The sequence below is a fragment of the Aotus nancymaae genome, unplaced genomic scaffold (assembly GCF_030222135.1).
Source record: "Aotus nancymaae isolate 86718 unplaced genomic scaffold, 86718_ANA_hifiasm-v0.15.2.pri h1tg000003l, whole genome shotgun sequence".
Lineage (NCBI taxonomy): Eukaryota > Metazoa > Chordata > Mammalia > Primates > Aotidae > Aotus > Aotus nancymaae.
In genome coordinates, this window is record NW_026988414.1 from 71,886,031 (window position 1) to 71,913,873 (window position 27,843).

Here is a 27,843-nt window from a genome sequence, read left to right on the forward strand (position 1 = left end):
ATTTACTGAGCAACTACTATGTGCCAGGAGCTGTTCGGAGGCGCTGGTGACTGACAGACAAGGAAAAAGAGCTAATAATATCACTCCTGATCTCGTGGAGTTTCCATTCTGATGGAGGGGGACAAGTAATATGCCCCCAAATCTAGAGAATGTCAGAGAGTAAAAAGTGCTCTTGAAAAAACTAAACAGAGAAGGGGTGAGGATTATGTGAGGGAAGATTGCAATTCAAAACAAGACGGTCAGGGAAGGCCTTGCAGAGAGCGGCGGGAGTGTGGAGTCAAGAATCGATGGCACAAATACCTAGATAAAGAGTGTACCTGGGCAGGTGTGGTGGCTCATCTCTGCAATCCCAGGACTTTAGGAGGCTAGGGCAGGAGGATCACCTGAGGTCAGACATTCGAGACCAGCCTAGCCAACATGGCAAAACCCCGTCTCTACTAAAAGTACAAAAATTAGTCAGGCGTAGTGGTGCTTGCCTGTAATCCCAGATACTGGGCGGGGGTGGCTGAGGCAGGAGAATTGCTTGAACCTGAGAGGTGGAGGTTGCAGTGAACTAGTGTGCTGAGATCCCACCACTGCACTCTGCCCTGGATGAGAGAGTGAGACTTGTCTAAAAAAAAGAAAGAAAGAAAGATAGACAGAAAGAAAGAAAGATAGATGAAAGAAAGAAAGAAAGAAAGCATGCAACTGGCAGAGGGACTAAGCAAAATCAAAGCCCTGCCCCCCATAATGGTTCTTGAAGGAGAGAGCAGTACCAGGGATGTGCAGAGGTCATGTGACTTGGGAGTTCTCCTGGCATGTAGTCCAGGGGACGGGATGCCCTTGAGGGACAGTGCCCTGCCCCATGTGCAGGAAGCACTCCATTGAGAAACATGAGCCTTCCTCTGTGCGGGATAGAGACATGGCTGGGGTGTGAGAGAAGCAAGATCACCCGGGCCACTGTGCTGAGGACAGGAGGCACGTTTCTCCGCTTTGGCATCTGGTCAGCCCCACTGCCACAGCTCGTCCAGGGCCCATCATTGCTCCCTGGAGTACTTAGTCTCCGCCTAGGTTCCCGTTTGCCTTTTGCTCCTTCCAGTTCCTTCTCCACCCTGCGGCACCCTGTCAGAAATGAATGGTCCTGTCAAAAATGCAAAATCTCATTCTAGCACCACCTTGCTTAAACCCCTTTGGTAGCTCCCACCACTCTGAAGGTAGGAATGAGAATCTTTAGCAGAACCTACCAGGTCTACCTGCTTCTAGTTCTAGTGCCTTCTACCTTGAGTCTCAGATAAGACATCACTTCCTCAGATGCTTTTCTGGATTCTCCCTGCAGAAAATTAGGTTTCTCCTGATCACTGTATCCAGCACTTCTCCATGGTAATTCTTAGGACGTTGGACACTTGCTATGAACCCAACGCAACCTGCTACTCCTCTCTGTGTGCTCTAACAAGGAAAACCAACCTGCGGGAAATTAACCTGATAAGCCAAGTCCAGGCAAGATATTAATAACTGGTAAAGGAGTTAGACATAGCTATACTATACATAGGCCAAATGGCAAGAGAGATGTTGAAAGCAAAGTGCTGATGCTATAAAGGTGGAATTTAGGCAGCAAAACAGGCAGGAGACTAGGGAGGTATTACTGGGCTTTCTCAGCATCTTTCCAATCGTTCTACCCTCTGCATCTTTGACTCAGCCTGAGAAGCTTCATGGTACCCAGGAGAACTGTGTCCTTCAATCCTATTTGGAGCTAGGGCCACAGAGAGAACCACCCTGTGTGAAAGCCATGGCAAGGAAGTAGAGAGCAAGGCACTGTTCGATCCTCCAACCTGCTCTGCAGCACAACCTCTTCTTCAGCTTCCCAGGGTCCCCACTAACGCCCCAGCTCTGGAGAATCATGGCAGCCTGGTCATCAGGACTGGAAGACCATCCAGTGCTGGGGCTCCCAACAAGTGACCTTTCTCCCAATAGAAAGTCCATTGCTTTAGGCCGGGCACAGTGGCTCACGCCTGTAATCCCAGCACTTTGGAAGGCTGAGGCGGGCGAATCATGAGGTCAGGAGTTCGAGACCAGCCTGGCCAACCTGGTGAAACCCCGTATCTACTGAAAATACAAAAAATTAGCCAGGCGTGAGTGGCGGGCACCTGTAGTCCCAGCTACTCGGGATGCTGAGGCAGGAGAATTGCTTGAACCTGGAAGGTGGAGGTTGCAGTGAGTCGAGATCGTGCCACTGCACTCCAGCCTAGGTGACAGTACGAGATTCTGTCTCAAAAAAAAAAAAAAAAAGAAAGTCTGTTGCTTTGTTTGTATTCTCTAAGAGGCTCTAGACTCCTCAAAAATTCGTTAGCTAATAAAGTCAATTCCTCTCTTACTTCTTAGGTGGAGAGATGGGTGCCAGAAAAGAAAAGGCCCAGGTACACATGGCAAATCAAAGCAGAGCCTGGAACTCCAGCCTCTTGCTTCCAGGCCAGGGCTTTTCTCACCATAAGTTATCATCCCAGACTATAAGTGAAGCCTGAGGGGGCCAAAGGTAGATAGACTCAGCCCCTGGGCCAGGGCCCCCCACCTCTCCATACCCGTGGGCTGGTGCACTGGGGTTATAAGAGGTGTCGCACGTCTCATCACCAAGCCCTGTCGTGGCTAATAGCTCACGGTAACAGGAAGAGGGCCCTCACTGAGCACTGGGCAGAGAAGAGGGAGTCAGGCAGGAGGTTAGAGGACCTTGGCCTGGAGCCGAACACCCAATCATCCTGGGTCAAAGTTTGTATGCCTTTGCGTGAGAAGCTCTTTGGCTAGGATTCCCTAGCAATCGATACCAGGAGCAGGGGCAGAAGGGCTGGGAAGGGGAGAGGGCTCTGGGCCGGAGAGATGGAGACAGCTGAGAGGGCTTAGCCCAGCAGAATCATCAGCCTAGGGCTTTCAGTGAGCCCTGCTGAGGGCTGTGGGAAAGGGGGACTCCTGCCCCATGGTAGAGATGGGAGCCATACCCCAGACAGGCCCTGTGATGAGTCTGGAGGTGCTGTGGAGGTGCTGCAGGAGTTGTGAGGAGGCTGGAATAGGAGGGGTGTTAAAGGGATGCTCCAGAGAGTGGCGAGCTAGTCTGAGGAGCACAGGAAGGGCATTCCTAGCACAGGGAAGAGGCTCAGCGTGAACAACAGATGGTAGTGGGAGGCCGGGGGGCAGTTTGGGTGGATGTGGAGAACTGGGAATTGTCTCCCAATGTGTCCTCTTCCCACCCAGCCACCCTCTTCTCCTCCTGAGATCTGAGCCTGAGCACCTTCCCCTCCTCTCCTGCCTGTGCCCAGAGAGTCAGAGAGACTGAGTTTGCAGGATGCAGGGCTCAGATGGGGCAGCTCTTGGCTCCCTGGCTCTTGGCTGCTATTGTTAGGGTGACAGCACTTTCCCAGGACAGTCTAGGCCTATTGCCCCGGCAGAATTGTTAAAAGTGCCTTCTTTCACTCTTAAAAGATCCAGGCTTGGATAATAATAAGCTATGTAGTCACCCCAATGATGGCGGGCATCTGCAGGTTTTGGGGGCCCAGCATCTGTTCTCCAGAGCTTCTTTTGGCAATACCACATCCATGGTCCTTTTGGGATCACCCCACCCTCAAGCTCAGCCAATAGGGTTGCTGGAGCTGACCCTCCCAGGCCAAGCCAGTGAGAACCCTATGAGAAGGTTTTTTTGGCTTGTTTTTCCCCTCCCTGTCTCACTCTGTCACCCAGGCTGGAGTGCAGTGGTGCAATCTTGGCTCACCGCGACTTCTGCCTCCTGGATTCAAATGTTTCTCCTGACTCAGCCTCCCAGGTAGCTGGGGTTACAGGCATGCACCACCACACCAGCTAGTTTGTTTTTTTTTTTTTTTGTATTTTTAATAGAGACAGGGTTTTGCCATGTTGGCCAGGCCGGTCTTGAACTCCTGACCTCAGGGGATCTGCCTGCCTCAGCCTCCCAAAGTGCTGAGATTACAGGCGTGAGCCACCACGTCTGACCTAGTCGGTGGTGTCCTGTTATAGCAACAGACATGCTCCCATGGTCTTTGCCAAGGAGGTAGCCTAGTCAGATCCACTGGGGCTTCCAGCCAGTGAGGGCCACTCAGCCAACTTAAGAATCCTTTTCCAACTCAACTGCTCCATCACTTGAAGACACCCAATAGCCCTTCCCTCGCAATCTTGATTTTTCCTCCTTAGTACTCACCACGCCTGTTTTGTCTAGGAACCTCCATCTTCCTTTCTAGAACTATGCACTTTAGAGGACGCTGACCCAGCTCCAGCCTCAGAGAGTGGGTCTTGGCTGATCTGAACCAGTCATTGTGGTCCTGGCTGTCTTGCTGGTGATTTGATTAAACATAGATCTGTGACACAATTCTGGCCAATGATGCGTAGAAAAAAAATCTCCTCGGAGAACTTTTAGGAGAAGGTTTCTTCACTCTTCAAAGGGACACATGAGAATGAAACTGACCCCTATCTCTCACCACATACAAGAATCAAATCAACACGGATTAAATACTTACATCTAAAACCCCAAACTGTGAAATCACTAAAAGGAAACATTGGAAAAACTCTCCAGGACTGGACAAAATTCCTCCTTTTCCTCCTTTTTTTTTTTTTTTTTTTGGTAGAGATGGAGTCTCAACTCTGCTACCCAGGCTGATCTCCAACTTCTGGGCTCAAGTGATCCTCCTGCCTGGGTCTCACAAAGTGCCGGAATCATAGGCATGAGCCACCTCACCTGGCTTGGACAAAGATGTCTTGAGTAATATCTTACAAGCACAGGCAACCAAAGAAAAATGGACAAATGAGATCTCATCAATTTAAAAGACTTCTGCACAGCAAAGGAAATAATAAAGTGAAGAGACAGTCCCCAGAATGGGAGAAAACATTTGCAAACTGCTCATCTGACATGGGATTAATAATTAGAATATATAAGGAGCTCAAACAACTCAATAAGAAAAAAAATCTAATAATCTGGTTTTTAAATTAATCCTGCAAAAGATCTGAATAGACATTTCTCAAAAAAAATACAAATGGCAAGCAAGCATATGAAAAGGTGCTTAACATCACTCAGAGTAATGCAAATCAAAACTGCAATGAGATGTCCTCTCACCACAGTTAAAATGGCTTTTGTCCAAAAGACAGCCAATGACAAATGCTGGAGAGGTCGTGGAGGAAAGGGGACCCTCGTACACTGTTGAAAATATAAATCAGTATAAACACTATGGAGAACAGTCTGGAGTTTCCTCAGTAACTAAACTCAATAAACTAAAAATAAAGCCCAGCAATCCCACTGGTATGTATACACCCAAAAGAAAAGGAAAAGGAAATCAGTATATCAAAGTGATATCTGCACTCCCATCTTGACCGCAGCACCATTCACAAAAGCTAAAATTTGGAAGTAACCTAAGTGTCCATCAACAGACGAACAGGTAAAGAAAATATGGTGCATATACACAATGGAGTGCTACTCATCCATAAAAGAATGAGAGCCTGTCATTTGCAGTAACATAGATGGAACTGGAGGTCATGATGTTGAGTGAAATAAGCCAGGCTCAGGAAGACAAACTTCACGTGTTCTCACTTATTTGAGAGCTAAATATTAAAACAATTGAACTCATGGAGGTAGAGAGGAGAATGATGGTTACTAGAGGCTGGGAAGGGTAGTGAGAGCAGGGAGGGAGTGGGGACGGTTAATGGGTACAAAATATAGTTAGATAGAATGAATAATATCTAGTATTTGATAGCATAGCAAGGTGAGTATAGTCAATGTATAGTCCATTTTAACACTTCTGATAAAGACATACTCAAGACTGGGCATTTTACAAAAGAAAGAGGTTTAATGGACTTATAGTTCCATGTGACTGGGGAGGCCTCATAATCATGGCAGAAGGTGAAAGGCACATCTCACATGGTGGCAGACAAGAGAAGAGAGCTTGTGCAGGGAAACCCCCCCTTTTTAAAACCATCAGATCTCATGAGACTTATTCATTATCACTAGAACAGCACAGGAAATACCTACCCTCATGATTCAATTACCTCCCACCAGGTCCCTTTCACAACACATGGAAATGCAAGATGAGATTTGGGTGGGGACACAGCCAAACTATCAGTCAACAAAAATTTATTGTACATTATAAAATAACTAAAAGAATAGATGTCTGTAACACAGAGAAAGGATAAATGTTTGAGGTGATGAATATCTCATTTACTCTGATGTGATTATTATACATTGTATGTCTGTATCAAATTATTGTGCCCCCAAAACATATACACCTACTATGTACCCACAAAAATTAAAAATTAAAATTAGGCTGGACGTGGTGGCTCACGCCTGTAATCTCAGCACTTTGGGAGGCTGAGGCGGGCGGATCATGAAGACAAGAAATCGAGATCATCCTGGCCAATAAGGTGAAACCTGGTCTCTACTAAAAAATACAAAAATTAGTTGGGTGTGGTGGTGCATGCCTGTAGTCCCAGCTACTTGGGAGGCTGAGGCAGGAGAATTGCTTGAACCTGGGAGGCGAATGTTGCAGTGAGCCGAGATCTCGCCATTGCACTCCAGCCTGGCACCTGGCGACAAAGCAAGCCTCTATCTCGAAAAAAAAAAAAAAAAGACAAAAAGTAATCAGACATGGTGGCATGTACCTGTAATTCAAGCTACTCAGGAAGCTGAGATATGATAGTCACTTGAATCCACGAGGCACAGGGTGCAGTGAGCTGAGATCATACTACTGCACTCCAGCCTGGGTGACAGTGAGACTTTGTCTTCAAAAAAAAATAATAAAAATAAAATAAAATAATCACAAGGCGTGGGTAGTTTTTCTGAAAGGGGGATATGTGGCAAGAGATACACTCTTGTCTCTCTGGCCTTTGTCAGGTCTGGGTGATGTGATGGCCAGAGCTACAGCAGCCATCTTGTGACCACAAAGGAGCCAGCATGAGGGGGAAGCTATCTTCAAAGCTTGGTGGTGCAAAAATGTGGAAAGATCCTGCATTTTTCAGGATCCTGGCAATAAACAGAGGGTCCACTCAAACTGGGTTACTAGGAGGCTTTAATAAGAGGACTAGGCCGGGCGCGGTGGCTCAAGCCTGTAATCCCAGCACTTTGGGAGGCCGAGGCGGGTGGATCACGAGGTCAAGAGATCGAGACCATCCTGGTCAACATGGTGAAACCCCGTCTCTACTAATACAAAAAATTAGCTGGGCACGGTGGCGCGTGCCTGTAATCCCAGCTACTCAGGAGGCTGAGGCAGGAGAATTGCCTGAACCCAGGAGGCGGAGGTTGCGGTGAGCCGAGATCGCGCCATTGCACTCCAGCCTGGGTATCAAGAGCGAAACTCCGCCTCAAAAAAAAAAAAAAAAAAAAAAAAAAAAAAAGAGGACTATTTACAAAAGTGCAGGCAGAGCATAGAGAAACTAACCCATGATAATGTAGTACCATCGGACTAGTAACGGAGGGGAGCCCTCACCACCTTGGGCCTGAAGGAGCAAGGGGCAGGAGTCTTTTCCAGAACCCAGAGAGATGCTATAAGGAGAGGAAAGCTGCCTGGCAGGTGTCTTCACAAAGAGGGCCTGGAGGGAACAACCCTGAACCCATCCTCCTCTTACCCTCCCATCTCATGCCAGTGCCTTCCATTGGCTGAATCCAACAAGAAGCCAGTAGGTGGGGAGCCCAGTGACAATATGCAGAGGTCCGCCCCCCGGAACACAGAGCCTCGCGGAGTGATCTGGAGGACAGAGGGTTTTCAGCACTACCTGGGCCTGTAGTTATCTTTTTCATCTGTTTGGCTGCATGCTGGCAGTCTCCTCCCTGAAGGCAGGACCTGTCTTACTGCTGTAAGTCTCCTCCTAGAACAGCGGATGGCTGCACAACTTACACTCAAAGAATACGGCTGAGCACCCACCATGTGGCAGGCACTGTACTAGAACTCTAATGAAGCCGGGTGTGGTGGCTCACGCCTATGATCCCAGCACTTTGGGAGGCTTAGGCAGGAGGATTGCTTGAGCCCAGGAGTTTAAGATCAGCCCGGGCAACATGATGAGACCCTATCTCTACAAGAATTTTTTTAAATTAGCCAGGGATGGTGGCATGTGCCTGTGGCCGCAGCTATGCATAGGGCTGAAAGGGAGGATCGCTTGAGCCTGGGAGGTCGAGGCTGCAGTGAGCCATGGTGATGCCACTATACTCCAGCCTGGGCAACAGAGCAAGCCTCTCTCTCTCTCTCAAAAACAAAAATCAAATGAATAAAACATAGCATGTCTCAGTTGTTCACAAGCTGGAGAGGGAAAATAAAACCGAAGCAATATGGCACCATGGAGAGAGATATGCCCAAGGAAGGAGAATCTGACCAGAGTAGGGCCCTGGAGGAGGTGAGCCTGGTACTAAGGGTTGAAGGACTTGTTTTAATGGAGAGGTGACGATGCTTTGTCATTAATGCCTCATAATATTGCAGTATGATAAGTATCTCTAACCCAAAAGCAATGCATTTCCTTGAGGGTGTTTGTTGAAAGGGGAAGTGGTTGGAAGGAAGGTTGGGGTGTTCCCCAGACAGAGGGAACATCATGTGTGCATGCAGAAAGACAGAACACCAGAGAGATTATAAGACATCCCTTCTGGCTGGTGGGAAAAATGTGTGAGGAGGAATGGGTGGGAAACGAGGTGAGAGAGAGTAGGAACTGGCTGCTATGCTGAACCGAGGAGTTCAAGCTTTGTTCTGAAAGCCTGAAGAAATTGCTAAGGGTTTTTGATTAGGGATCTGACATGCTCAGATTTGCAATTTCAGAGACTTCACTTGAGTGGCCATGTGGAGTGTGGATTGGAGGGATGAGGGGGCAGGAAGCATAGAGCTTTGTGTGTGGCTGCTTAAGTGTAAAATTAGGCCAGGTGCGGTGGCTCACACCTGTAATCCCAGCAGTTTGAAAGGCTGAGGTGGGTGGATCGCTTGAGCCCAAGAATTTGAGACCAGCCTGGGCAACATGGTGAAACTCCATTTTTTTTTTTTTTTTTTTTTTTTGTGACAAGAGTCTTGCTCTGTCACCAGGCGCCAGGCTGGAGTACAGTGGCGCAATCTTGGCTCACTGCATTTTGCCTCCTGGGTTCAAGCAATTCTCCTGCCTCAGTCTCCCAAGAAGCTGGGACTACAGGTATGTGCCACCATGCCCAGCTAATTTTTGTATTTCAGTAGAGACGGGGTTTCACCATGTTGGCCAGGATGGTCTCGATCTCTTGACCTCAGGATCCACCCACCTCGGCCTCCCAAAGTGCTGGGATTACAGGCGTGAGCCCCCGTGCCTGGCGAAACTCCATCTTTACAAAAAAAAAAAAAAAAGGAAAAGAAAAATACAAAAACTTAGCTGGGTGTGGTGGTGTGCATCTCTAGTCCCAACTATTTTGGAGGCTGAGATGGGAGAATCACCTGAGCCCAGGAGGTCAAGGCTGCAGTGAGCCAAGGTTGTGCCACTGTATTCCAGCCTGGGCAACAGAGTGAGACCCTTATTAAAAAAATACAACCCTTATTAAAAAAATTCGACCCAAAACAAAACAAAACAAAAACTGGTATTCACCTCATAGGGTGGCTATAAAGCTAAAACAGAGATGGTTCATGTTAACCATGAAATCATCAATAAATCTTAATGTATTATTCCTTGCAATTTCCATAAAACCAATGCAGGAAATGCCCCCAGGCAGAGTCTTCCTAAAGCTCTTGTGCAGGTTAGCATTCTTACTTGTGAACATGAATTGATTCAATAAATATTTTTCTGAATAATTGTTCCTCAGAAACTATGGGGAATTGGTTCCAGGACCTCTCCCTAGCCATGGATACCAAAAATCTATGGATGCCAAAGTCCCTGATATACAATGGCATAATATTTGCATATAATCTATACTTTAAATCATCTCTAGATTACTTGTAGTATCTAATACAAAGTAAGCGCTATATAAAGAGTTGTTGGCAGGGTGCGGTGGCTAATGTCTGTAATCCCAGCACTTTGGGAGCCCAAAGCAGGTGGATCACCTGAGGTTGGGAGTTCAAGACCAGCCTGACCAACATGAAGAAAACCCATCTCTACTAAAAATACAAAATTAGCTAGGCATGGTGGCACATGCCTGTGATCTCAGCTACTTGGGAGGCTGAGGCAGGAGAACTGCTTGAACCCAGGAGGCGGAGGTTGTGGTGAGCTGAGATTGTGCCATTGCACTCCAACCTGGGCAACAAGAGTGTAACTCCATCTCAAAAAAAAAAAAAAAAGTTGTTATACTGTATTATTTAGGGAATAATGGCAAGAAAAGTTTGTACATGTTCAGTACCGATGCAACCATCCATCTGTTTTTCCGAATATTTTCCTTCTGTAGTTGGTTGACTCCATGGATATGGAACCTACAGATATGAGGGCCAGTGGTATGGCTCTGTACCAGCCCCTGCACTGGAGACTAGAGATGGGAAGAAAAGCAGAGGCTACCTTGACCTTCAAGGAGCTCACAGTCCAGAGGGAAGACGATGTTATGGATGCTGCTGAGGAGGGCAGTATGGAGGCTGTGGGAACTGGGGGGCTCAGACCCAGCCAGTGTGGTGACAGCTGAGCAGGGTATAAAATGATGAGCTGAGTGGCCAAGGAATGCAGGGTGGGGAGAAGGTTTCAAGTAGAGGGATCAGCATTGGAGAAAGACAGTAAAGGTGGAGGCAAGGGTGACATGGTGGCCAACAGAGCCAGAGAGGTGAGCAGAAACTGCTGCTAACACCTTTGGGTGCTAAGCAAAGGAGATGGTTTTTATCCTGAAATCTATGGGGAATACTGAAGGACTTTTAAAAGGGAAGTAATCAACATACCTCCAGAGTGGCTCAAATGAAAAAGACTGAAAATATCCAGTGGTGGCCGGGCATGGTGGTTCACGCCCGTAATCCCAGTACTTTGGAAGGCCGAGGCAGGCAGATCACCTGAGGACAGGGGTTCGAGACCAGCCTGGCCAACATGATGAAACCTTGTCTCTACTGAAGATACAAAGACTAGCTGGGCATGGTGGTGGGAGCCTGTAATCCCAGCTACTGGGGAGGCTGAGGCAGGAGAATTGTTTGAACCTGAAAGGTGGAGGCTGCAGTGAGCTGAGATTGTGTCACTGCACTCCAGCCTGAGTGACAGAGCAAGACTTTGTCAAGAAAGAAAGAAAGAAAGAAAGAAGGAAGATACCCAGTGGTGGTGAGGATGGAAAGCAGCTAGAGCCCTCATACACAGCTGGTGGAGGTATAAACTGGTTTGACTCCTCAGGAAAATTGGTTTTTTTTTATTTGTTTGTTTGTTTTTGAGACAGGGTCTCACCCTGTTGCCCAGGTTGGAGTGCAGTGGCATGTTCTCAGCTCACTGCAACCTCCTCTGCCTCGGGTTCAAGTGATTCTCATGTGTCAGCCTCCCAAGTAGCTGGGACTATAGGCACACACCACCATGCCCAGCTAATTTTTGTATTTTTAGTAGAGACAGGGTTTCACCACATTGGCCAGTCTGGTCTCAAACTCCTGAGCTCAAGCGATCTGCCTGCCTCAGCCTCCCAAAGTGCTGGGATTGCAGGTGTGAACCACTGCGCCTGGCCAGGAAAGTTGTTTGGCAGAATCTACTAATGCTGGACATTCACCTATCCTGTGACCTAGCAATTCCAGTCTGAGCAGCAAACATGCATTCAAAAGCATGTTCAAGAATGCTTCTGGCCAGGCATGGTGGCTGACACCTGTAATCCCAGCACTTTGGGAGGCTGAAGTGGGCAGATCACCTGAGGTTGAGAGTTTGAGACCAGCTTGACCAACATGGAGAAACCCTGTCTCTACTAAAGATACAAAAATTAGCCAGGGGTGGTGATACAGGCCTGTAATTCCAGCTACTTGGGAGGCTGAGGCAGGAGAATCGCTTGAACCTAGGTGAGTTGAGATGGTGCCACTGCACTCCAGCCTGGGCAACAAGAGCGAAACTCCATCTCAAAAAAAAAAAAAAAAAAAAAAGAATGCTTCTGACAGCAGGGCTCATCTTAGCCCAACACAGGAAACAACCAAAGTCTCAATCAACAGCTGAATGAATGAATAAGGTGTTGAGGGTTCATGTTCTAATGGAATGCCATGCAGCGATGAGAATGAACTATAACTACACCCAACATTGTGGATGACTCACATCAAAATAGAATGTTAAGTGACAGAACCAGACACAAGAGTATACACTGCCCACTGAAATGTATACTTAAAATGGTTAAAATAGTAAATTAGAGAGAGATCCAAGATGGCTGATCACTAGCAGCTAGGGATTGTAGCTCCCAGAGAAAACGCACAGAACGAGAGGATGCCACACTTTCAGACAAATTTTTGTTACCCACAGACCAGAAGATACCCAGCAGAGGAGCCCCACGGGTCGCCAGGGCGACTTTTGTGGCTGGCGTCACGGTTTTGCCGGCGCTCCGGCGTGGCGGTTCTTGGTGCAGAGTAAACGGGACTGATCGATGTTTGGAGCTCCAGGAAGGCAGAGTCGCCCATTTACCTGATTGAAGAAGGGACTCAAGAGGGAAGCCAGACCAGAGATTCCCAGACAGAAAAGCACCACGAATCTTGATGCCGCTGTTTTGGCCGGCGCAGTGGATTGCTCAGATTTCGGCGCTGGGAATCAACAAGTTGGATGTCCACTCAGAGACCTAATTTGAAAGTAGGCAATTACAAAGACGACAGGTGGATGAACTTACACTGATGGGAAGAAACCAGCGTAAAAAGGCTGAGAATACCCAAGATCAGAATGCCTCTCCTTCTACAGGTGATCACAGTTCCTCATCAACAAGAGAACAAGGCCTGATGGAGAATGAGTGCGTTCCATTAACAGATTTAGGCTTCAGAAAGTGGATAATAAGGAACTTTAGTGAGCTAAAAGAACATGTTCTAGCCCAATGTAAAGAAACTAAGAACGCTGAAAAAAGGTTTGATGAAATCCTAACAAGAATAGACAATTTAGAGAGGAATATAAGTGAATTAATGGAACTGAAGAATACAATACGAGAACTCCGCGAAATATGCACAGGTTTTAACAGTCGAATTGATCAAGCAGAAGAAAGGATATCAGAGGTCGAAGACCAACTTAATGAAATGAAACGAGAAGACAAGATTAGAGAAGAAAGAGTAAAAAGGAATGAGCAAAGTCTCCAAGAAATATGGGACTATGTGAAAAGACCTAATTTACGATTGATAGGTATACCTGAATGTCATGAAGAGAATGAATCCAAGTTGGAAAATATTCTTCAGGATATTATTCAGGAAAACTTTCCTAATCTAGTAAGGCAGGACAATACTCAACTCCAGCTAATCCAGAGAACACCACAAAGATATTTCTCAAGTAGAGCAACTCCAAGACACATAATCACTAGATTCACTAGGGTTGAAATAAAGGAGAAAATTCTAAGGGCAGCTAGAGAGAAAGGTCACGTTACCCATAAAGGGAAGCCTATCAGACTCACAGCAGACCTCTCACCAGAAACCCTACAAACTAGAAGAGAGTGGGGGTCAATATTCAATATCCTCAAAGAAAAGAATTTTCAACCCAGAATCTCATATCCTGCCAAACTAAGCTTTATAAGCGAAGGAAAAAGAAAATTTCGTGAACAAGCAAGCACTCAGAGATTTCATCACCACCAGGCCTGCTTTACAAGAGCTTCTGAAAGAAGCACTACAGACAGAAAGGAACAACCAGTATCAGTCATAAATGCCCCAATCAAAGACACAGACAGGTAAATTGAATAAAAAGTCAAAACCCATCGGTACGCTGTATCCAGATCTATTTCACAAGCAACGACATACAAAGACTCAAAACAAAGGGATGGAGGAAGATTCACCAATTAAATGGAGAGCAAAAAAAAAAAAAGAAAAACAAAAAAACAGGAGTTGTAACTTTCATCTCTCACAAAATAGACTTTAATAGTAACAAAGACTAAAAGAAACAAAGAAGGACATTACATAATGGTAAAAGGATCAATGCAACAACAGGAGTTAATGATTATAAATATATATGCACCCAATACAGGAACACCCAGATACATAAGACAAGTTCTTAATGACTTATAAAGAGACCTGGACTCCCGCACAATAATAGCGGGAGATTTTGACACCACATTGTTAATATTCGACGGATCAACGACATAGAAAATTAATAGGGACATCTATGATTTGAACTTAGACCTGGAATAAGTAAGCTTAGTGAATATTTATAGAATTCACCCCAGGTCCACAGAACATACATTTTTCTCAGTATCACATTACACCTATTTTGAAAGTGACCACATAATTGGAAAATTGGAAGTAAATCACTCTTCAGCATTTGCATAGCATTTCACAGACTTAAATGAAATAGTAGTTGCCTGTTTGTTTGTTATTTTCTTCCCTTATTCCTTCCTGTCTCCGTTGTTAAGCACAATTATTGGCATAAAAGAGTTTTTTAATACCTATTTTTAGATTGCATTCCAGCCCAGGCAATAGAGCAAGAATCCTGTTCTCTCTCCCCCTTTTTCTTTCTCTTTCTTTCTTTTTCTCATAAAAAAAAATAATAATCTTTTAGCAAAGTTACTTAATTTCCAACCATTACTCACACCTTCACTGTAAGATTTCTGTTTCTTGGTAGAAAATAATGATAGCAAAACTTTTATCACCATTTACTCTGTGCTAAGTAGTATTCTACGTACTTGGCACACTTTAACTCATTTCATTTTTCACAACAAAACTGAAGTAGATGTAGCTTATACATATGTTACAGTAGAGCATAGTGAGACACAGAAACATTAAATAATTTCCATAGGTTTGCAGAACGACTAAGTGGCAGAACCAGGCCGGGCTGTCTCAGGGCCTGTATTCTTAATCACCACACTTTGCTGAACACATAGCAGTAGTTCCCAGTTCTGGCTGAGTACTGGAATCACCTGTGGCCCAATCTCAACCTAGGCCTAGTTAGAAGCTCTGAGGGTGGGAGCCAGGTATCACTTTTCAAGAAAAGGGGTGACATTTACCACTGTGCTATGTCTTTGGCTCCAGAAGTTTCATTTTCCTCATATTATTGTTGACAAAAAGATCTCTTTAACTTTCTAAAAAAAAAAACAAAAAAGGTAAATTTTTAAAAAATGTAATAGGGATGGGATCTTATTATGTTGCCCAGGCTGGTCTTAAACTTCTGGAGCTCAAGCGATCCTCTCATCTCAGCTTCTCAAGTGCGAGGATTACAGGTGTGAGCTACCATGCCTGGTCCTACAATATTAAATGTTATATTATGTGTATTATTTCACCACAACAAAAAACATATAGGGGGGATCATAAAACTATACAACACAAAGTGCACCTTAATTTAAACTATAGGCTTCAGTTAATAATAATGTATCAGAGGCTGGGTGCAGTGGCTCACGCCTGTAATCCCAACACTTTGGGAGGCCAAGGTGGGCGGATCACCTGAGGTCAGGAGTTCGAGACCAACCTGGCCAACATGGTGAAACCCCGTCTCTACTAAAAATACAAAAATTAGCCAAGCATGGTGGTGTGAGCCTGTAATCCCAGCTACTCAGGAAGCTGAGGCACCAGAATCGCTTGAATCTGAAAGGCAGAGGTTGTAGTGAGCTGAGATCTTGCCACTGCACTCCAGCCTGGGCGACAGAGCAAGACTCCATCTCAAAAAACAAAACAAAACAAAACAAAACAAAAAACAGAAAGACAGAGTCTTGCCTGTGGCCCAGGCTGGAGTGCAGTGGTGCGATCTCAGCTTACTGCAACCTCTGCCTCCAGGGTTCAAGTGATTCTCCTGACTCAGCCTCCCGAATAGTGGGGACTACAGGCATACTCCACCACACCTGGCTAATTTTTTTGTGTTTTTAGTAAAGATGGGGTTTCACCATGTTGGGCAGGCTGGTCTAGAACCCCTGCCTCAGCCTCCCAAAGTGCTGGAATTGCAGGTATGAGCCACTGTGCCAGGCCTGAGCCTCTGTCTCAAAAAAAAAAAAAAAAGAGAGAAGAAGAAGAAAGAATGTATCAACATTCATCCATCAAAGAGATGAATATATTACACTACTGCAAGATGTTACTAATGGGGAAACTGCAGAGTGGGGTTGGTAAGTGGGCACTTTTACCTCTTTCATCATACTTTTCACTCAGTTTTTCTGTAAACCAAAGACTGCTCTAAAAAAATGTATTAGCTTTTTAAAATTCCTTGGCTGCCCCCAAAAAGTGTATCTATGGCATGATCTCATTTACATAAAATACAATAAGAAGCAAGACAAATCCATGCAATAGACGTTGGGGTCATGAGTACCCTTGAGAAAGGAACACAGTGGGACTTCTTGGGTGCTCGCGATGTCACAGCCAAGAGGAATCCAAAGAGACATGATGACTAAATGTCACGTGATATCCAATGAGTCTTGGAACAGGAAGAGGACATTTAGGTAAAGCCCAAGGAAATCTAAGTAAAGCGTAGACTTTAGCTAATTAGAGAGAGACACAGACAGACAGACAGACAAAGAGAAAGAAAGAGTCAATTTTCTATGAAACGTAGCCTAACCCCAAACCTTAACCTTTTTCATTGAGTCATCCGAAGTCAATTGAGATACAGACAGGAAACAGCTCTCCTCTTCTCTCATTCATGGCCTTCAAACATGCTCTGTTCCTCTGTTGGATTCCCCATCCATGCCCCTTGGCATCTCCATAGGTTGATGCCACAGTTTTCTCGTTTTCAGGGATAAAAAAGCTTGCTCCAGTCTAAATCAAAACTTCCCTCTCACATCCACGCCAGGCACGGTGGCTCACACCTGTAATCTCAGCACTTTGGGAGGCCAAGGCAGAAGGATTGCTTGGGCCCAGAAGTTCAAGACCAACCTGGGCAACATGGCAAGACCTCCACTCTACAAAAAAAAAAAGTTTAAATAAAAAATAAGCCAGGCATGGGGGCACACACCTGGGGTCCCAGCTACACAGGAGGCTGAGGCAAGAGGACTGTTTGAGCTCACTAAACTCCAGCCTAGGTGACAGAGCAAGACTCTGTATCTTAAAAAAAAAAAAAAAGATAGAAAACTTCCTTTTCACATCCAATTTAAGCTTGTCCTCATCCTCCTCTTATACCTGACTAAGCTCTGGGTCCATATTAAAGACTCCTTTAGTACATCAAGCATCATATATCTTCACCTAAGTCCACGAATAGCTCACATTTCTCATATCTATTTTCTCTTGATTTATTGATAGAAAGGTATAATTTTTTTTTAATTTTGTGGATACATAGTAGGTGTATGTATTTATGAGGTACATGGAATGCTTTGATATAGGCATGCAATGTGAAATAAATACATCATGGAGAATGGGGTCCCAGCCCCTCAAGCCAGGATAAGCCTTTGAGTTATAAGAGATCCAATTATGCTCTTTAAAGGTGTACTTTTTTTTTTTTTTTGAGATGGAGTCTCACTCTGTCACCCTGGCTGGAATGCAGTGGCGCAATCTTGGCTCACTGCAGCCTCCCGAGTAGCTGGGATTACAGGCATGCGCCACCACGCCTGGCTAATTTTTGTATTTTTAGTAGAGACAGGGTTTCCTCACGTTGGCCAGGCTGGTCTCAAACTAACCTCCCAGCTGGATAGCAGAAACACTAAGGTGGTGTGATCCACCCACCTCGGCCTCCCAAAGTGCTGGGATTACAGGTGTGAGTCACCACACCGGCCTAAAGGTGCACATTTTTTAACAGAACCATTCAATAGGAGGTTGCAGGCATCATGACATTTCCATGCCACAGCATGAATCTCCTAAGAATAAGGATAGACTCCCACATACCATGACACTCTGTTCACACCAAAAAAGATAATTATTTATTCCAGAATATCACCTAATCTCCAGTTCATGCTCACATGTCCCCAGTTGTCCCAAAAATGCCTTTTGTAGGTTTTTAAATTTTTTGGTTAAATGCCATATCCAATCGAGTTTCATGCATTGCATCTGGTTACGTCTCTTGGTCTTTTTGCGAGGGGGGCTCTTTAGAATGTAAAATCCTATCATCTCTTCTTTTCCACTTGGGAACTTGGGCTGAAAATCAGAAGTGGCTAGAACGTGCCCGTCTACTGTTTGGTCTCACAGGTTGTCGGAGGGTGCTGTGGAAGAACATCCTCCTGGAGAGGGGCCGTGAGCCTGGCTGGCCTAGACTGAGTGCCCAGGCAGAGCTCGCCCTCATGTGTGCAGTGGGAAAGAAGCCCAGATCAGTCCAAAGGCCTAACCCCCACTCCCAGACCCTACCCTGCTCTTCAGAGAAATAGGCTCCCTACCCTGAACCCTGAAGAAAGTTGCACCTTCATCCCCAGGGACCCAGCACCCCTTCCAGCCTATCCCCAAAGATTGACCCTGGACCTTGGGTAGGAGGTGGGGCTGAGGGATCATGGCCCAAGGCCAAGGGCTGATCTTTCCAACTTTGTTTGGTGACCCAGCTTTGATATCAGGTAGGAGGTGGAGCTGAGGGATCATGGCCCAAGGCCAAGGGCTGATCTTTCCAACTTTGTTTGGTGACCCAGCTTTGATATCAGGTGACCAGGACAACCGGGCCAGTCTGATAGGGGGTGGTGTTTATAAAAAGGCCACTCATCTAGAGCCAGAAGCTCCAGACCAGCCACTACAACCCTGCTAATCTCAAGCGCCTGCCTCTACAGGTACCTTTCTTGGGACCAATTTCCAGTCCCTGGGATCCCCGACTATAGAACCTGGAAGCTAGTGGAGACAGAAGGATGGGGGGCCTGGGCTAGGTGTAGGCGGCCTGAGTTCCAGGCTTTGCTACCCAGCTCTTGACTTCTGTTTCCCCATTTTAAATGAGTAGCTTGGACTAAGCCATTTCTAAGGAGAGGGATGGGGAGGGCAGCCCTGGGCCTGGCTGCAGCCCAACCTCAATCTCTAAGACTGTGAGAGGTTGGGGACTCATCCCTGGAAGAGCTGCCCTTTCTGGTATTGATAAAGAGTGCCCTGGGGAGGGGGCATCACAAGCTATTTGCACCAGCCCTGGGACCTTGGCCTCCTCGGTGTCACTGGGTAGGGGGCGCATCCTGTCCCCTAGGTGTGTAGAGGTATCAGCAGGAAGCCAGTGCTGGCAGGGACTCTTTGGCACAATGCTTAGCATGCATGCTGTGCCAGGGGCTGACAAGGGTGCTGTCCTTGGCTTCCCCATTTTGGAGTGGTCACTTGCCTCTACTCCAGCTCCAGAAATGGAAACTGAGATGATGGGTAGAGGAGAGAGCCAGGGCTCATGCTGGGAAACTTGAGGTTCCTTTCCAGCCCTCAGATTCTGTGATGCTCAAAGGGTGAGCTCTGGGGGCACAGGACACATGGTAGGTGGATCTTAGTGTTTCTGCTATCCAGCTGGGAGCCAAGCACAGAACATGCATCAGTGTTTAACAAATGACTGAGAAAATGAATGAATGTCTCCACTCAATCCTCAGCCTGGTTCCTCCTTCCTTTTTCCCTGTAGTTGGTACAGATGGCATTGTCCCAGTTTGTTCCCTTCTCGGCCACAGAGCTTCTCCTGGCCTCTACCATCTTCTGCCTGGTATTCTGGGTGCTCAAGGGTTTGAGGCCTCGGATCCCCAAAGGCCTGAAAAGTCCACCAGAGCCATGGGGCTGGCCCCTGCTCGGGCACGTGCTGACCCTGGGGAAGAACCCGCACCTGGCGCTGACGAGGATGAGCCAGCGGTACGGGGACGTGCTGCAGATCCGCATTGGCTCCACGCCCGTGGTGGTGCTGAGCGGCCTGGACACCATCCGGCAGGCCCTGGTGCGGCAGGGCGACGATTTCAAGGGCCGGCCCGACCTCTACAGCTTCACCCTCATCACTAGTGGCCAGAGCATGTCCTTCAGCCCAGACTCTGGACCCGTGTGGGCTGCCCGCCGGCGCCTGGCCCAGAACGCCCTCAACGCCTTCTCCATCGCCTCTGACCCGGCCTCCTCATCCTCCTGCTACCTGGAGGAGCATGTGAGCAAGGAGGCTGAGGCCCTGATCAGCAGGTTGCAGGAGCTGATGGCAGGGCCTGGGCACTTCGACCCTTACAATCAGATAGTGGTGTCAGTGGTCAAAGTTATCGGTGCCATGTGCTTCGGGAGGCACTTCCCCGAGAGCAGCGATGAGATGCTCAGCCTCGTGAAGAACAGTCAGGTGTTCTCGGAGAACGCCACCTCTGGGAACCCCGTGGACTTCTTCCCCATCCTTCGCTACCTACCCAACCCTGCCCTGCAGAGGTTCAAGGCCTTCAACCAGAGGTTCCTTCGGTTCCTGCAGAAAACAGTCCAGGAGCACTATCAGGTCTTTGACAAGGTGAGCCCGGGGTGCAGGTGGCAAGGGGCAGCTTGCAGGGCCTGGGTGCGGCCCCTCCTCCCAGCTCTAGCGTGTTCACACAGCTGCTGTGTTGCCAAGGCCTAGGAAGGCTCTGGACACCTCAGACCAGCTGTGTGACCTGGAGCCGATCCTTCCCCTTCTCTGGGCCTCCGTTTCCTCATCCTTAAAGTCCCCTTCTCAGGGCTCCTTAAAGCCCCCCAGACAAAAGTCCTGGTAGGCCAGTCATGGTGGCTCACGCCTGTAATCCCGCTGAGGCGGGTGGATCATGAGGTCAGGAGTTCGAGACCAGCTTGGCCAACATGGTGAAACCCAGTCTCTACTAAAACTACAAAAATTAGCCGGGTGTGGTGGTGTGCACCTGTAATCCCAGCTACTCAGGAGGCTGAGGCAGGAGAATTACTTGAAACTGGAAGGTGGAAGTTGCAGTGAGCCGAGATCACACTACTGCACTCCAGCCTGGGGGAAAGAGCGAAATTCCATCTAAAAAAAAAAAAAAAAGAAAGAAAAGAAAAGAAAAAAGTCCTGGAAACGGGGCCCTAGCAGAGCCCCGCAATGTGGGGGGCCTATGAGTGAGAAAGCTTTCATTCTGCAGAAAGCTGAAGCCCAACAGCTCTGGTGTCGCTTTGCTTCCCTGTGTTCACACTAATCTTTTCCTCCTTTGAAATTGGACCCCTGGGGTTGCTGGGAAGAAGGGTCAATGGGGCATGAAATGACACTTTAAGCCACACCCAGGGCTGCTACCAGCTCCTGCTGTGAGCTGCAGCCCACTACCTAGAGACCAAGTCGGGGGATGGGGGTGCCCAGCCCCGAGGGACAGGCCAGGGAAGTGGAGCAAGGTTCAGCCTTTGACCCTGGAAGTGCCAGGGGTGTCCCTAAGCTTGTGCCCCTCAGAACAGTGTCCAGGACATCACGAGTGCCCTGTTCAAGCACAGCGAGAAGAGGTCTGGAGCCAGCGGCGACTTCATCCCCCAGGAGAAGATTGTCAACCTTGTCAATGACATCTTTGGAGCAGGTAGGAGCCAGCACCCTGCCCCTCCATCCAAACTCCCTGCTGTCCACCCACAGCCTTTCCCCGCCCCTCAGTCTATCAAACAACCCACCAACCCTACACCAGATGGTACAACATACTGAGACCTGGCCTGGGATCAGGGTTTGAGCCTGGGCTATGTCAGCGGTTCTCAGTGGAAACTCAGCAAAGTCCTTCTCGTCCCCTAGGCTTCAGTTTCCCCATCTGAACAATAAAGTGTCCTCTGGCCTGTAAGTCTAAGCTCCTGTAATTCTGGCAGCTAATTCTGAAACCTGTATCTCAAGTTGATGTTGAAGAGACCCAGCCTCTGTCCTCAGGAAACTCACAGGCCAGGGCCAGAGAAAGCTAATGCTGGGTACACACATAGCAGGTACTTGGGAAATGATGGTTTCCTTGTTTCTGTCTTTCTTCCTTCCTCACCTCACACGACATGGTCCAGGGTTTGAGACAATCACAACAGCCATCTCCTGGAGCCTCATGTACCTTGTGACCAAGCCTGAGATACAGAGGAAGATCCAGAAGGAACTGGGTACATAGGGGCCCCCAACCCTATGGCCAGCACAAGCCTGGAGACCCAGGTTGTTTGTTCAGTCTACAAACACCTGTTATGTGCCTACTGTGTGCAGCCCTGGGCACACAGTAGTGCCTGCCCTTGCCTAGAAGATGTGGGAGGTTAGTGGGGTCTCTGGCTTGTGAATAGATGATCTCACATAGAGTGACATGGGGACACATCATGGGACAGTTAGGGCAGCCCTTGAGCTCTGCTTGTCCTCTGTGTGCTACAGACACTGTGATTGGCAGGGGGCGGCGGCCCCGGCTCTCTGACAGACCCCAGCTGCCCTACTTGGAGGCCTTCATCCTGGAGACCTTCCGACACTCCTCCTTCGTCCCCTTCACCATTCCCCACAGGTGAGGCCCGCCGGTTCTGTCCTCCCACCTCTGAAGTCCTTCCCATGTTTTCTCTTCCTGGCCTCTCACCCCCGGCCCTGGCTCAGCATCTCCCTCCCCACCTCCTTCCGCTCAGATCCCGGCCTCAGTCCGCCCCACCCAATCCAAACATAATCAAACCCCCAGCTCTGGGGAGGAAATCCCACTTGCGATCTCAGCTCTCATCCCCTCTGCTCAACCTCCCTCCTGCGGCCTAGGTCGGCCTCATGCTCACAAGCATGGCCCTGCCATCCTCCAACTTTGCTAACGCTGAACCTGCTGCCTGGAATGCCTTCTAGCCTCTTCTCTGACTCCAGAATCCTACACTTCATCAAGGTCAATGCTGACTCGAGCTTCCTCTCCCCAGAAGTCTTCTGACTCATCCAGCTGGCACGGCTTCATTCCCGATGTCTTATAGGACTTACAGCCATCAGCCCTTGATCATGCCCTGGAATTTTAACAGTGTCAGGAGAGTTAGTGAACATTCACTTTGGCCCAAACGTTGTTCTAGTTATTCCTGCAGTACGAGGCCTGAATCCCCAGCCAGGCTAGAAACTCCCCAGGGCTGGCCCAGGCTGCCTACTGCATTTTTTTTTTGTCGGGGGGAGACAGAGTCTCGCTCTGTTGCCCAGGCTGGAGTGCAGTGGCACAATCTCAGCTCACTGTAACCTTTACCTCCTGGGTTCAAGCGATTCTCCTGCCTCAGCCTCCCGAGTAGCTGGGACTACAGGTGCGTGCCACCACGCCCGTCTAATTTTTTGTATTTTTAGTAGAGATGGGGTTTCGCCGTGTTAGCTAGGATGGTCTTGATCTCCTGACCTCGTGATCCTCCCGCCTCTGCCTCCCAAAGTGCTGGGATTATAGGTGTGAGCCACCATGCTCGGCTTTTTTTTTTTTTAAATAGAAAATAGAAAAACATGGATCTGAAATTGCCTGCTTCTTGGCTTCAGAGAACAGCCATTGCACAGCCAGGCATGAAGAGAAGTTTAGTAAATAACTTGCTGAAGTTAAAGAACAGGAGGCGACGAAGAGGGAGGGAGGATGATTCTATCTCTCCCCTGTGCCTCCCCTCCCCTCCCAGTGTAGGGATGGAAATGGCAGCAGGCAGCTGTCGGGATGGGGTGGAGGAGGTAGGAGCAGCACACGCCCCGGCTTTCCAGCCCTGAGCCTCACAGCGCCCTCTTCCCTCCTCAGCACAACAAGGGACACAACACTGAACGGCTTCTACATCCCCAAGGAATGCTGTGTCTTCATAAACCAGTGGCAGGTCAACCATGACCCGTGAGTACACATCCCGTCCGGAAAAATGCATGCAAGTTCAGCAGTCGGGAAGGCTGTTTGTCCCTGCTAGGAACTGTTTATATAACGAAAGGAGGGGACCTCAATGGCTATATAGTCTGCTCTAAGTGACAATATTTATAAACGTTTCACAGACCAGGTGAGGTGGCTCATGCCTGTAATCTCAGCACTTTGGGAGGCTGAGGCGGGCGAATCACCTGAGGTCAGGAGGAGTTCAAGACCAGCCTGGCCAACATGGTAAAACCCGGTCTCTACTAAAAATACAAAAATTAGCCAGGTGAGGTGGTGCGTACCTGTAATCCCAGCTGCTCGGGAGGCTGAGGCAAAAGAATTTCTTGAACCCGGGAAGTGAAGGCTACAGTGAGCCAAGATCACACCATTGCACTCTAGATGGGGCAACAGAGCGAGACTCTGTCTCAAAACCACACACAAAAAAAACCCACAAGAAAACAAAGATTTCACAAACTTTAGTGCACAGGAATCAACCAGGATGGCCAGATGCGGTGGTTCGCACCTGTAGGGAGGCCGAAGCAGGTAGATCACTTGAGGTCAGGAGTTTGAGACCAACCTGGGCAACATGGTGAAACCCCATCTCTACTAACAATAAAAAAAAATTTTTTTTAATTAGCCGGACATGGTGATGTGCCTGTAGTCCCAGCTACTCAGGAGACTGAGGCAAGAGAATTTCTTGAACTCTGGAGGTGGAGACTGCAGTGAGCTGAGATCGTGCCACTGCATCCCCAGCCTGGGTGACAGAGTGAGACTCTGTCTCCAAAAATAATAATAATAATAACGATAATAATTAACCAAGACGTTCGTTGCAGCTGATGTTTCCCCCAGGATTCTACTGTGGTATCTAAGGTGGGGTGCCTCAGGCAATTCTGATGTGAATGGCCCAGAGACCTCTGTTTGGAAAGCCCCACTTTAGTGAATAGGTAGGGGGACCATATAATTTACCATCCACACTGGGACACTTGAGTGTGAAAATGCTACCAATGTTTATGCTGTTCATCATTACTCCAAAACAATAAACATAAGCCAGGACACACTGCTGAGGCCCCTTGGGAGGCATATTTTGAGTAGGATGAAAAGATGTATGTTTTTCTTTCTTTCTTTCTTTTAATTTTAATTTTTTTTTTTTTTTGAGACTTAGTTTTGCTCTGTTGCCCAGGCTGGAGTGCAGTGGCGCAATCTCAGTTCACTACAACCTCCGCCTCCCTGGTTCAAGCGATTCTCCTGCCTCAGTCTCCCGAGTGGCTGGGAATACAGGAATCCACCACCACACCCGGCTAATTTTGTATTTTTAGTAGAGACAGGGTTTCACCACGTTGGTCAGGCTGGTCTCGAGCTCCTGATCTCAGATGATCTGCCTGCCTCGGCCTCCTAAAGTGCTGGGATTATAGGTATGAGCCACCCAGCCCAGCTAATTTTAATTTTTAAATAGAGACAATGTCTCCCTGTATTCCCCAGGCTGGTTTTGAACTCAAGGGCTCAAGGGCTCTTCCTGCCTCAGCCTCCCAAAGTGTTAGGATTACAAGAGTGAGCCACCAAACCCAACCTGTTTTTCTTTTAATTTCTTTTAGATAAAGCATTATTTAAAATAAATTAATATTAAAAGGCGCTATCTTTAAGGCTGGTCATTTTAGAGAGAGCTTTGTAAAAGAAATAAGCATCAGGCCAGGTGCGGTGGCTCATGCCTACAACCCCCAGCACTTTGGGAGGCTGAGGAAGGTGGATTGCTTGAGCTCACAAGTCTGAGACCAGCCTGGGCAACATAGTAAAGCCCTGTCTCTGCAAAAAAAAGTACAAAAATTAGCCGCATGTGGTGCCTGTAGTCCCAGCTACACGAGAGGCTCAGGTGGGAGGATGGCTTGAGCTGGGGAGGCAGAGACTGCAGTGAGCCGAGATCGCCCAGTGTACTCCAGCCTGGGCCGTAGGAGCCAGAGGTTGTCTCAAAAAAAAAAAAAGAAAGAAAGAAATAAGCATCAAAGTTCAGTTTGGTTCCTTCTCACTTACCCTGCGTTGCTTTCAATCTGTCCTCACATTTGTGTTCTCAACAGGCGTCTCCCTCCCCCAGGCCCCTCCTCCCAGGGCCTCCGCACCCCTGAGGTCCCATCTCCTCTGTTCCTCTTGCAGGCAGCTGTGGGGGGACCCGTCTGAGTTCCGGCCCGAGCGGTTCCTCACCGCCAAAGGCACCGCCATCGACAAGCCCTTGAGTGAGAAGATGCTGCTGTTTGGCCTGGGCAAGCGCCGGTGCATCGGGGAGGTCCTGGGCAAGTGGGAGGTCTTCCTCTTCCTGGCCATCCTGCTACAGCAGCTGGAGTTCAGCGTGCCGCCGGGCGTGCAAGTCGACCTGACCCCCGTCTACGGGCTGACCATGAAGCACCCCCGCTGTGAACACGTCCAGGCGCGGCTGCGCTTCTCCTTCCAGTGAAGACACCGCCATGCGGAGGGAGGCCGGGGGACTCAGCCCTCGTTTCTCTTCCTTTTTTTTTCCAAAAATAGCAGCTTGGCTGGGCTCCGTGGCTCTGGCCTGTATCCCCAGCACTTTGGGAGGCCGAGTCGAGTGGATCACGAGGTCAGAGGTCAATAGATCGAGACCATGGTGAAACCCCCGTCTCTACTAAAAAATACAGAAATTAGCTGGGTGCGGTGGCACGTGCCTGCGGTTCCAGCTACTCGGGAGGCTGAGGCAGGAGAATTGCTTGAACCCAGAAGGCGGAGATTGCAGTGAGCCGAGATCGTGCTACTGCACTCCAGCCTGGCACCTGCCGACAGAGAGAGACTGTCTCAAAAACTAAAAATAAAAAGTAAAAAAGCAGCCCAACTGCAGGGCCTGTAATCCCAGCGCTTTCGGAGGCCAAGGTTGAAGGATCCTTTGAGCCCAGGAGTTGGAAAGCAGCCTGGGCAATGTAGTGGAACCCTGTCTCTACAAATTATATATATATATATATTTCTGGATATATAATTCTTATACCACATAATTCACCTTATTATTATGTTTTTTTTCCTGAAACAGAGTCTCACTCTGTCTCCCAGGCTGGTGTGCAATGGCATGATCTCAGCTCACTGCAACCTCTGCCTCCCAGGTTCAAGCGATCCTCCCACTTCAGCCTCCCAAGTACGTGAGATTATGAGCATGAGCCACCATACCTAGCTAATTTTTGTAGTTTTAGTAGAGATGGGGGTTTCGCCATGTTGGCCAGGCTGGTCTCAAACTCCTGACCCCAACCAACTGCCTAAGCTTCCCAAAGTGCTAGGATTACAGGTGTGAGCCACCGCACCCAGCCTAATTCATATTCTTAAAGTGTACGGACGACTTCTAGTGTAGAACTGTTCAACAGACACCAGAATTAATTTTATTATTATTATTATTATTATTTGAGATGGAGTCTTGCTCTGTTGCCCAGGCTGGAGTGCAGTAGCATCATTTCAGCTCACTGCAACCTCTGCCTCCTGGGTCAAGCGATTCTCCTGCCTCAGCCTCCCAAGTAGCTGGGACTACAGGCACGCAGCATGCCTGGCTAATTTTTGCATTTTTAATAGAGATGGGGTTTTACTATGTTGGCCAGGATGGCCTCTATCTCTTGACCTTGGAATCTGCCTGCCTTGGCCTCTCTAAGTGCTGGGATTACAGGTGTGAACCACCACCCCTGGCCCACAATTAATTTTAGAACATTTTCATCACCCCTAAAAGAAGCCCTTAACCCATTAGCAGCTCCTCCGCAGTTCCCTCTAGCCTTCCTCCCCTGCCTCACCAGCCCTGGCAACTACTAATCCACTGTCTGTGTCTATGCATTTGCCTTCTCTGAACATTTCAAATAAACAGCATTATACAACGAGCGGTCTTTTGTGACTGGCCTCTTTCACTTAGCACAATGTTTTCACGCCTCATCTGTATTGTGGCTTGTGTCAGGAAGCCCTTGGTGCTTGAATCCTGAGACCAGGTCCCGGTCTGTGCTCTCTGAAGTCATTGATAGCCGTCTCCTTCACGCTTCTCTCTTCTCTCCTTTCATGTTGTTTGACCTGAGTTTTTGAACAATTGAAGGGAACAAAGAGGAAGGGATCCAGTCTCAGGGGCCAAACCCAGTTGGGTGGATGGGGATCCCTCCTGACCCATTCTCAAAAGGCAGAACACATGACTTCTCACAAGGTCTTGATTTCTTTGTTCACAGCCCGGGATGGGTAAGCTTCCCAGAAGTGCTCAGGTTATTTGAAAAAGGCCCAGGTCTCATCAAAGGACACTATCAAGAAATTGAAAGGAGCCCGGGCACAGTGGCTCA

General features: G+C 48.0%; 1 protein-coding gene across 1 annotated transcript; it reads left to right on the plus strand.

Annotated features, from left to right (window-relative positions):
• Positions 1 to 18,552: 18,552 nt before the first annotated feature.
• Positions 18,553 to 26,496, plus strand: LOC135276964 (cytochrome P450 1A2). Its single transcript, XM_064382349.1, has 7 exons — positions 18,553 to 18,637; positions 19,447 to 20,286; positions 21,199 to 21,319; positions 21,774 to 21,863; positions 22,120 to 22,243; positions 23,456 to 23,542; positions 25,697 to 26,496. The coding sequence occupies exons 2-7, from the start codon at positions 19,456 to 19,458 to the stop codon at positions 25,992 to 25,994; spliced, it is 1,551 nt and encodes a 516-aa protein (XP_064238419.1). The 5' UTR covers positions 18,553 to 18,637; positions 19,447 to 19,455; the 3' UTR covers positions 25,995 to 26,496.
• The last annotated feature ends 1,347 nt before the right edge of the window (positions 26,497 to 27,843 follow it).

Bases quoted from the DNA above. Each gene is read 5' to 3' on its own strand.
- LOC135276964 (XM_064382349.1), top strand. From the start codon at position 19,456: ATGGCATTGTCCCAGTTTGTTCCCTTCTCGGCCACAGAGCTTCTCCTG. The intron at 21,864-22,119 runs GTACATAGGGGC...TGTGTGCTACAG, and splicing joins GAAGATCCAGAAGGAACTGG to ACACTGTGATTGGCAGGGGG. The intron at 22,244-23,455 runs GTGAGGCCCGCC...TTCCCTCCTCAG, and splicing joins CCCTTCACCATTCCCCACAG to CACAACAAGGGACACAACAC.